Source organism: Chamaea fasciata, unplaced genomic scaffold, assembly GCF_029207755.1.
Source record: "Chamaea fasciata isolate MVZ Bird 193981 ecotype frontalis unplaced genomic scaffold, bChaFas1.0.hap1 SCAF_14, whole genome shotgun sequence".
In the NCBI taxonomy this organism is placed as follows: domain Eukaryota; kingdom Metazoa; phylum Chordata; class Aves; order Passeriformes; family Sylviidae; genus Chamaea; species Chamaea fasciata.
The window spans coordinates 5,857,396-5,868,703 of NW_027094099.1; the positions used below are offsets into that span (position 1 = coordinate 5,857,396).

General features: G+C 35.8%; 1 protein-coding gene across 2 annotated transcripts in view; it reads left to right on the forward strand.

The window, feature by feature from the left end:
• The window catches only part of LRRC49 (leucine rich repeat containing 49), a 40,567-nt gene extending 30,478 nt beyond the window's left edge, over window positions 1-10,089 (forward strand). For both annotated transcript variants that reach the window (XM_066196151.1, XM_066196150.1), the window contains 5 exons: window positions 1,016-1,253; window positions 2,472-2,657; window positions 6,506-6,615; window positions 7,279-7,432; window positions 9,433-10,089. In XM_066196151.1, the coding sequence (XP_066052248.1) occupies window positions 1,016-1,253; window positions 2,472-2,657; window positions 6,506-6,615; window positions 7,279-7,432; window positions 9,433-9,639 (895 nt within the window). In that variant the 3' untranslated portion in view covers window positions 9,640-10,089. The remainder of the gene's footprint in view (window positions 1-1,015; window positions 1,254-2,471; window positions 2,658-6,505; window positions 6,616-7,278; window positions 7,433-9,432) is intronic.
• Window positions 10,090-11,308: the final 1,219 nt, after the last annotated feature.

An 11,308-nucleotide genomic window follows, 5' to 3' on the forward strand; every position in this document is an offset into this window, starting at 1 on the left:
TTTCTTGCCTGCTTGGTTTCTTTGCCATTCAGTGTTGGTAATCCCTCCCCTATGAGCAAGTCAGTGTAACTATGGTAGTTTGACTGTTGTTCTGTTAATGAACAAATTCCCATTATTTGAGAAATGATGCTGTTTTGATGTATGTGTTTCAGCATAGTGAAGAATTTCAAGATGAGCTACTAAGCAATGAAACTGCAGGTGAAATTCAGTATAGTTAAATAATTAGAGCTTCACATATGAAGTGGTGGGCTCTCAACATTTTCTGTTGAGAGAAATTTTGGAGTTCTGATTGTTATTGTGGAGAGAACATCAGTCAAAGGATTGCTACTAGTCAAAATACATTTAAAAGACTGAGAATGTGGTAAAAAATAAAATAATAACAATCTTTACATAACTTTCTAAACCTGTAATTTGTGCTTATCTTGAGTTCTCAGTACACTTTAGGTCTAGCCAACTAAGTGTATCATGTTGGAAGTAGGATAAAAAGAGACAGGAGTCAGGAATACCTGGATTTATTGCTTAATTTTAAAATTTCTCTTGTGACTTGCTAAGGTCACATTTTTTGAAAGAAATGCTTGAGTTATTGCTTATGTCCCCTTTTACATTTCACATAGCAAACAGAATGTGAAGGGGACGTGAATACATTGTTGGAAGTTTTGTTTAGTTATCTAAAGCAACACAAAACATGCTAGGTTAACATTCTGAGCTAAAATTTTAAAGCTGATTATTAAATATGAATGGACTCTTTATTTACTTCGACCCCACCACCAACTCAAATACACCCAGAGCCTTTCTGCTGAAGAAATAGAACAAATACAGTGTTACTTGATGGAAGAAGGGTTTTCCAGCCTTTAGTGTATTTGAACCAGATGGGGCACTGAAAATGAATGAATGCTGAGAAATGCCATTGTAGTTGACAGTTGAGTTTTGGTAAAAGAAAGGACTGTTATTCAGTAGAGTGATATTATTTCAAAATCATCTCATTTACATCACTGTGTTTTTATTTCCTCTGCAGATCTCTTGATACAATCCTGAGCAGTGCAGTACAAGGCTTGTCTGTTCTAGAGTCTCATTTAGTGGAAGTGGAAGGAGACACTCTAGGCTTGTATGGTGCTGGGGCACTGGAGTGCCTGGATCGAAGCTGGAGTGTTCAAACAGCTGGCATTATTGCCACAGTCTCCTTTATGTTCATAGAATTTGATGAAATTGTCCAAGTGTTAGCAAAACTGAAGACAAAATTTCCTAACTGTGTGGTGAGCATGCCTCATGTTTCAGCTCTGAACAGCTATGGAATATGGATTGTCTAATAGCACCTTACCTTGGCATAGCCCCCCCACTAAGTGCTTTCATGTAATCAGATACTGTTAAGAATTGTATATTTCCTTATGTTATAATACTAACCTTGATACTTAAAAATCAATAATTTAAATTTAGTTTTCTTTTTAGGCTGGTTTTTATTTCTTTTAATTCCTTTGACCTACCTAGTTATTTTTAAGTTGCAAAATTTGTGTGTAAATACAGTGTTATTGTTCTGTACTATTACGGATCCATGGTATCAAGAAGACTTCATTTGTGTTGTGAGTTCAAATAGCAAATTGCTGATAGGATAAAAAGATGAAGATTAGAAAGAATAGCTAACTAGCTCAGCACAGTTCATGACATTCCTCAGTTGTTGATGAAGAAAAGCAACATGAATGATAAGTCTCTTCAGTATGTATCTCTTTTCTTAGTCATTCAAATCAGTCATTTTGATGCAAATATTAAAATAAAGATAACAAACATAAGCACCTTGTAGCTCAGATTGATTGGCTCTGGAGCTCCCTGCTACTTCCCAAGATTTTGAATGTAACAAAACTTAATAGTTTAATTGAGACCAATAAATTTGTGGGGAACTTAAGATAAATTTATCTGTCTTAATGAAACAATTGTTTCACTGTGGATGGGGGAAAATTTGTGGGCGATAGCAGAATCACAATTAAATTTTTATATTCACCATCAATTTTTCCTCCTTCTTCCCACAATAATGCTGCTGTGTAGCATACCTTGCTCATTGCTGAAGGGCAGGGTATGAATTAGGGCAGCACCCTGTGCCCAAAAAGGGCAGAATATTTCAAAAGCATGTATTGTGCTTACTTTTATGTGTAGATATTGCAGGTGCTTTACTTGCAGAGTTAAAGTAGACATTGAGTAAGTAGTATCATTGCTTTATGTAATATTGAAAGTAATTCCTGCTTTATGTGAAGAATTTACAAATTTCTTGGGGCTTGTAATGTTGATGTCACTAAGTAGGTGTAATGGGGCACTTGGTTGATCCATTGGTGGGTTTTGCTACAGAGACCTCAAATGAAATGAGCTCCGTTGCTTCATCAGACACGATTGTTACAGTTTGAAAATTGAGTGGCACACAATAGGAGTCACTGTGTTCACTCTTTGCTTCCTTACCTAATTTATTGGGGTTTGACTTTTTTCAGCACCTGAAGTTTAAGGAGACAAATCTTGTGGCGCTGCAGCAGTTCAATGCATTGGCTGAGATGCATCGCATGGAACAGTTGACAGTTGATCCTCAGGGAAATCCAGTTGTCAACTTCACTTTGTGGAAATACTATGTTCTGTTCAGACTGAACCATTTTAATCTGCAGAAGATAAATGGAGTGAAGGTAGGATGGTGTTGCTTCTTATAATTGGTCTTACAGGATAGATTAGTGTTGTTTTTAAAAGAGCAGATGAATTCCTAATGAAATCAGCACAACCCTGTCAGTGTCTTCTCAGTATTAACAGGGGAAAGACATAAGTAGACTTCACCATGTAATTTCTTGTGCACTTAATATTATTTAATAAAATTATGTGAAATTATTATTAAAAATCTGCACAATTTTACTTGATTTTAAGAAGCACTTTTTAATTGTTTTTGAGAAAATCACAGCCCTGATATTGAATACTTACACAAAAATGTTTTACAGACTCCTTAGTAGTTTACTGTATATGGTTATTTATAATTCCCGGTTTACAAAATACCAGAGAATCATATTTTCTGCTCTAAGCCTGTCACAGGAAAAGTCTGTCAAATAGATTTTTTTTTTCTGCTTGCTATGTACAAGATCTTTAGGATGGGGTTTGGAGGTTTTTTTTTTCCTTTTTGTTTTTGGTTTGTTTTTGGTTTGTTTTTGGTTTTTTTGTTTGTTAGGTTTTTTTGGGGGGTGTGCATTTTTTATTTAAATAAATAGAAAGTTAGAACTCTAATATTGCTGTTCTTTGGACTTTGTATGCCCCTTTACATCAATTGAAAATAAATTTATTCAAGCATATAAAACAGCTATTTTATACTTGGGCTTTGATCATAAAGGGGGTGAAAATAGTTACAATGCAACACAATGTTTGAATGCACATTCAGTTTTAAATGCTAAATAAGTTTAAGAGATGTTATGGAAGTTAATTAGAGCAAAAATAATACACAGCTTTAGCATTTAGATCTGGTATTTTAATTTGGTCATCATCGTATGTTTTGGATTAGATATACTTGTTATCTGATCCAGCCAAAGCTGGATGTTGTGGTTTACTTGGTTTTACTTGTAGAAAGCATATATTAGTTGCTCAGAAGAGTGAGAATGGGTAAAGAGCTTAAATGAATTAACTCACAAGGAAGGGATGGATGGAAATAGGACTCGTTCCAACAGCACAGTATCTTGAAGAGGAAAAAAATATAGTGATAGTAATCCCATGAAAAGCATAGAATAACTTCAAATTTAGTACTTTGCTGAAAAAATGCTCTTCAATTTTGATTTTAAAAATATAACATTTCTTTTTTTTACTGCATCCTATTTTCAAAATCAACATTAGTGTTTCAGATGAAAAGCAATTAGAAGCTAGATCTTGCTTGTTTAGTCTTCAAAAGAGAAAGAGAAAGAAAGTAACTCAACTGTTTAAGTAGACTTTTTGTTACAATCTCAAGGTCAACAAGTTCAGTCTCTGAGGGATAACTTTGTATTTAATAGTTCTTGGGGATTAATTTAGGAAATGGAGCACATATAGCACAGCATGATTTTATGTAGGGCATATATCAGATCTTAAATATGTACGACAAGAACATTCTTGTCCTCAACAAACTTTTTCAGCCAGACCACACTACATGAAGATGTGCATACAGAAAGTTTTTCTAGTGTCATTAATCATTTGAAAAGTGTCTTAGCTAAGCAGAAGAAAAGAGATGAGCTCTGATTTCTGTTTTTCATTACCCTATAGCAGAAGTCATGATATCCAGCTCTGCAGATATGTATTACCTATTGGATTAACATGAGTAATAGAAAATTCTATTTCAATGTAAAGAACACAACCCCTGAAGTGATTCTCAGACCTTAGATCAGCCCTAAGTAACAGTTTCAGATGGCAGAAAGGGAAATGTGCATATTCTGCTACTCTGATTACCATTTGTGTGCAATGTTTGGGGAGACTATTGTGTTGTCAGCTCTGAGGTACGCAGAGTTGCAAAGGAATATACTAACTGAATGAACTAAACAAAATGCATCACTTTTAAACTGTAAAAAACCTCTTTAAAAAACCTTTTATTTTCTCCCCAGCCTTCCCCCTCTATTCCAGTTAATATTCCAGGCTAGAAGTTGAGTGTTGGTCTCCCCCTAACAATGATTCTGTGCCCTTGCCCAGTTGTTACATTTACTAACTGTGAAGAGGCAAGTTGTCTTTATTGAGATACTACTTGAAGTTTTTCTCAGTGATAGTAATCTCAGATCAATTCTAATTTGTCAAGTGGAAGTTACCAAGCCCTCCAGACTGCTGTCCACCCAGTGGTATGGAATAGAGTGTGACAGATGCATCCCTCTCCCTGAGCAGGGCCTGCTGGCACAGTTGGTGCCTGTTCTGTGCACTTGGCAAGGAGCAGGCATAAAGCCTTACATTTATGTGATACTACCGTTATAATCTTTTTGTGATTAATGGAGCAAACAATGCACTGCACTAAGATAGAGAGCATGAGTTTGTGTGAGCTGGAGAGTGTATTCAGCATTGCTGTCTCTGTTGACCTGGTCCTTATGCTTCTCTTAACATAAATAAATACATTAAAATCACTTATTTCTCCAGCAGGCATTTCTGTCTGTACTGGGCTTTGTTTCCCTAGCTGCCTTCTGTGCTCTTTGTTTTAGACCTTGCTTCTGTTACAGACTGTTCAGCAAGGTCATCTACTCCTAGGCTACTAAGTAATTTCACTTAGTTTTAAGTGAAAAATTATCGATTCCACTGTAAAAATGGAATTGACTTTACGTTTCTAATTCCCTGATCTGTGTTTTCCCGGAATTTACCCCAGCATTATGTTGTTGCAGTATACTTTAGGCATGTGTAGATTGTATAGTCTCTAAACTTTTAGCAAGAATATAACAAAGATCTGTTAATGTGGATCAAAATTCCATTTTACTTAGACATTTCAATAGCACAGAATCCAAAGTTTGTCTGGAATTGCTTAGTAAATATTGTGAGTATTGAAGTGTATTTAATAATGGCTTGCTTTCCCAAAATATGTTATAGGATGAATGGAAGTTAAATTTTGTCCAGAAGTTAAGAAGTCAGTGAGCAAGTTTCATTGTCCAGTGTTTTCCAGGTCAGATTTAGTGATCATAAAGATTGCTTCTGCACTCAGTACAAAGCCAGGAGTCCAGAAACTGCGCCAACAAACTTTTGGCAGTTGAAGTCAGTTCATAGTCTGGCCATCAGGGTAGGAGAAACACAGGCCACGGTCTCCAGAGGTTACATGCCAAGACAAACAAAAAATAATCACCACCACCACCAAAGAATGGATCTCTTCCACTTTCTTTACACTTTTCAATTTTGTATAAAATGAATCCTGAAAAATTTTCAACCATTGAAAGTTAGTTTAAAGAGACAGCTGGAACTTAATATTGAAACAACAGTATGGTAGACATTTAGAAAAATATAATGAGTGAACACTTATTTTCAGGAGCTGAAAAATGCAAAGAAAAATTTTTCCCTCTAAAGCCTCTATTTTATAAAGCCTTTTCCATAATGCTGCCAAAATAAGAGAGTCTGTAAGTTATCTTTTCACATGTGCATGCCCAGAATCTTTCTGTTTCTCCAGCATAACTTAATCAGAATTTTTCCAGTAGACCTTTTGTAAGTGCATGCAGTATGGAGCAGAATTAATATATCTGGCCTTCAGAAAATGAATGTAAGAAGCCTTTATAAAATTCCTCATTTCATGAAGACTGTCATGAAGCACAGGTCATCATGTATCTACATTAAAATATCCAGAATAACAGGAAATAAAACAAGCACCAGTACCTCATTTGGTTTCTTCTAAACTATATTTAAAGTGCCAGTAAAAGCAAGTCTATGTTTGGAAGATGTACCTGCAACCAATCTGTGTGCAGTGTTCTATAACAAATTTCAGTTAATTCTAAATGTACACATGTAATGAAATATGAATGCGCTAATTTTTAAATGTAATTTTTTTCTTTTTTCTTCCCTTCCCACTCTCTCACAGGTTACTGAAAATGATATTGTGAAGGCAGAAAGGCTCTTTGGCATTCTGGCATACGTGGCATCTTCGGAGCTGCCGCACTATCGCGTGCTTTCATTACTTGGAGAATCCAGGTAAAATACAAGGAACAGAACTGCAGTTTGTCCAGAACATGTTGTTTAACTCTTTTGCACACTGTTACGATAAGTTCCTTTTAGGTAAAAAGATAAAAAACTTGACAAATACCATCTTCTAGAAGATAGGTCCTCTGCATAATGCCCAGGTGTTGGCATCTCCTGGTCCATGTAGCCAGAGGTTTTCCCAGAACTTGTATGAATTCTGCTGAGGAGATGAAAAGGAACATGCACAGAAATGAACTGCATGTTCAGTTCTCCGTTTGTACTGGGATTGCTGAAGACTTGTGGACCTTCATCATGAGAACTGCTTATTTTTAGTGGGTGTTTTATAGTGGTAATTAATCGTTAATGGATTTAGGAATTGTACTGTAAAAAAGGGTGCCAAATACCCCTATTTTTAGTCTTCTATAGACAAATACTTTATAAAAGTTAAAGCTGCAAGACTACCTATTTAGGAAGTGCTAAATGATAGATATCAAAGTCAATTGTTTAGAGACAAATTAATGAAGGGACATCTAGAGTATTTTGAATTACTTGAGGATGCAATACACTTCAAAGCTCCAAAGTGTATGTTCAGAAGGACAACCCCCCATCACAACAGCTACAAACACCTGCACTTAAAAGTTTTTGATAATTAGGATTGTAAATCTCATTTCACAGGAGGAAACAATTCCACTATCTGCTGGAGGGAAAGGGAAAGAAATCTGGGGTTGGGAGTGAGGAAAGCAGTGATAACAGAAGAAGTGGAGGGGAAAGCACAGCTCGAGCAACGTTGAATTACATGACAAAGGATTTTCATATGGAAAAGCTTGAGGTAAAATATATAATTACAAAATATTTCCATTTTCTGTTAGTTAACCTTAGGCTGCTGCTCATTGAATTTATTTGCACATCAGGTTTCAGTAGTGCTATTGAGAACGGTGGTTTTAAAAGATCGCTGCTTAACACACATATCTGATCAACCATTTTATCTAACTGATCTTTTTCTCAAAATACTAGAAAGTGCTCAATTTCTGTCTTTGGTGAAGTGCTTCCTGAACAATGCCACAGTCTCAGAAATACATTCTTACCTACAAACCATATGGAGTGAGCACAATTTTTTTAGGAAGAAGAATATATATTGCACATGTTAGATTTTCCCTGAATTGGTGAAGAACACCTTCAGACAACACATGAGACAGTGCGGGTTGTAGTAATAAAAAGCTGCTTCCTAGCTTTTAAGTGAGCTACAGGGAAAACAAAATAGGCAACGTATTAGGTTTAATTATTAATAAACTTGCAGGCTGGCTTGTTTCAGACAACGGCATCAGTCACGCTTGTTTTAGTTTGTGTTTCTGATCTGCTAACTCTTTTACTTGGGCAGAGGGAAATTGTTCCCAGGGAGAATATGATTTTTTCAGCTACAGTGTCCCTTCTGAGCAATCATCCTGGGTTCTAACTGTAGGCGCTCTGCTTCTCACATTTGTCCCATTGTTTGCTTTTTGATCATGTGGAAATACATAAATCCTCTAGTGCAAGAAATTAAATCAAGTTCAGTAATCACTGAATTCTCTTATGCCATTGTGGTTTTGTTATCTCAGATCCACAGCATAAAAAGGAGACAGTGACTGCATGTGTGGAGAGATTAAATTAAGAAAACACTTTAGTCTCAAAAGTGGTGATAGTAGCTCTTAAATCTTTGCATGTCATGGAATAAGAGTGAAGTACTCCTGTTGTGCTTTACCATGGAATCAGCCCTATAATATAATAAAATAAGCTTAGTATTTGTGCAGTTCATTAAATAAATGCATTGTTTTCTCTTTCCAGTGCAGCAGTTCCCACCTTGTCCTTTGCTGTAGCACTGTGCATGTGGCAGCAGGTTCAGGGTGTCACAAGAGTACGTCCTGGCAAAAAGGACTCCTTCCAGTTCCCCAGCAGCAGTAAACTAACATCATAAATGTGACTGAAGAAGTGTAATGCTAAAGATGATAGTCTTGGGTCTTTGATTAATAACTTGGGGTTTTAGCTGAAACTGCTGGAAAGCATTTTCTCACCTTTATTATTCATTAGAAAAACTCTTTTGTTTTGGTGGTCTGAAGCATGATCTAACATTTTTAACAGCACCACCATCCAAACTAGTGAGATATTTAGCTCCAATATAACTTACGGTTCAAAACTTAAGGTATTTTATAGAAGCTTTGTAGAAGCAAGGATTAACACAGTTTGAGTTACTAAAATGCAGAGCTAGTAGTTGCACAAAGCACAGTATCTTTTTATTATTCTTAAAGGTTCTGCTTGCTTCAGTATCTAATGTAGTACACATTAGGAACCAGCACTTGCCAGAGAGCCTGTGGAAAAGGATGAGTAGTGGCATGTTTTTCTACAACAATGTTCTTGTTAGGGCAGGTAGAGAAACATACACTTTTCAACTGTTCTACTATAAGGGTGAAATTCTGGGAAGGGAGAGAAGGAAAAAGAGTTTAGTGCTTAATCATTTCTGTAAATTTTCACTGCTATGCCAGAAAGCAAGACAAATTGTAATGCTGTTAACAGATATTTATATAATTACTTGAAAGTTAACTTCAGATAAATTAATGACTTAATATAGTATGAATATTATGAATATATTAAGGTTCTGTGGCCACACAAATAAAAGCTGGGCATAGACCCTGGGCCATGCAACTTAAAACCAAAGGGAGAAAGTACACAATAGCATCTGCCTGCTAATTGCTATGTTCTTAAATTCATTCAATTTTGAGAGAGTTTTTTGGATTTGCTCCTGTTTAACCTTTCTTCCCTTTTTCTTATACGTTGTATAACTTTTGTCTCATGCAGGAAATCAAAGAAAGAAAATCATTTTGCCAGACATACGTTGAGAACTTAGTAAAAGAAGCAGCTGACATCAATATGAAAAATGAGTCGTTGCAGAAGCTCTGGCCTCAGATGTTCATTGAACTTGTCAGAGATGCAGTGATGGAAATCCGCAATAAAAACTCCTACATGAAGCTCTGCCTCCAGCGGATCACTGATCAGAAGCAGTAGAGTGGGCGTGTTGTCCTGCAGCTTGTGGTTCACTGTTCTCTCATGTTTTACAAACATAAACCAATAGAATATAAAATTATCATCACTAGGGCATACTTCACTTCCTCCCCAAAGGGATGCCTTTAAATCTTAATTAACTCTTAATAGTTTTGAAGTGAAGGTTTACTTTCGTACTGCTTTACCAATGCTTCCTTGGCTAACTAAAGCGATACCATAGAAATGACTTGGTGATTGTTTTACTAAGTTCTCGTTTATTTTTTTCTGTTACCCTTGATTCTGTAGTGCTACAGCATTGATTTTTAAAGAAAAAATTTACAAAGCTTGCCTTATTTTTATTGAACACTTTTCAATTGTCACTTTTTTGACTGCTGCTGTTGAAAAAACCCAAGAATAGTAGCTAATTTTTTTATGACAAGAAGCTAATAAATTATTTTTACACTCTGAACTCGATGAAGACTTATTGTTCTTGTTTAATTTGTCAGATTATAGAACACTTTTTCACATGAGAGTGCTCAGAATATTGACATTTAATCGGCCTAATTCTCAACTGAACAAAATTGAAATTGCCCAAACTTAATTTCAAATGTTTTTCATTAATTTCATTAATCAGTTTGTGTGAATTGTTATAGGTAAAATATGATTCCAAGGTATACTCACTTGAGCTTTATTTTTATTTTGCTAAAATATGTTAATATAATTTATTTTGTTTCTATTACTAAGTTATTCTGAGGTTTGCCAAGATCAAATGAGCTAAAATGCATGCATTACATTTGGTAGGGAGACTGATAACTACTATTCAGTTGTAATTCATTTCTGTGACTGTGTGAAAATTTCATATTATCAATAAAAGTAAATTCTTCACTTTTACCTTTCACAGATACTGTAAAGAAGTACTGTGTGCAAAGAAAAGACTTCTCCTTAATGCTGCATGAAGAGATGAGACACAACTTGCCCCATAAAAAACTGAATGTGTAGAAAAAAACCCCATTCCATAGTACAGGAACTACCACTATGAACAGCTTGCCAGCTTCTGTCCAGAAACTGATTTTAGGAAGTGTTAGCAAGTCCAGCTGATTGCCATGGATAGCATTCAGAGGCAGGTAGAATTTTGTGCCATTTGAATTTATTTTTTAGTTCCATTGTATCTTGACTAAAACAATCCAAAACCTTTGCACATTTTTTTTTACTTAATTACAATTGGTCTTATTTTACTTAGACTCATTTATAAAAAAGAAACTAAAGAAAACTTCCTGTAAGGGTTTCTATGACTCAAAAGTAAATTTCTTTTTAAACACTGCCTAGAAGATATTTTCTGTCAAAGCAGAGATGCAGATACAGTTTAGTGAGGTTTTATGCCCAGAAAATCATGGGATCATGGCAGGTCTGGGTTGGAAGATTTAAAGGACCATCTAGTTCCAATTCTCTGCCAGGGTCAGGCACATTTTCTCCTAGACCAGATTGCTGAAAGCCACATCCAGCCTGGCCTCAAACACTTCAGGGGATGGGGCAGCCACAGCTTCTCTGGGCAACCTGTGCCAGTGCCTCAGCACCCTCACAGGAAGAATTTCTTCCATATATCCAACCTAAATCTTCTCTCTTTTCATTTAAAGCCATCCCCCCTTGTCCTGTCACCACATGCCCTTGTTCAAATGCCCTCTCCAGCTCTCTT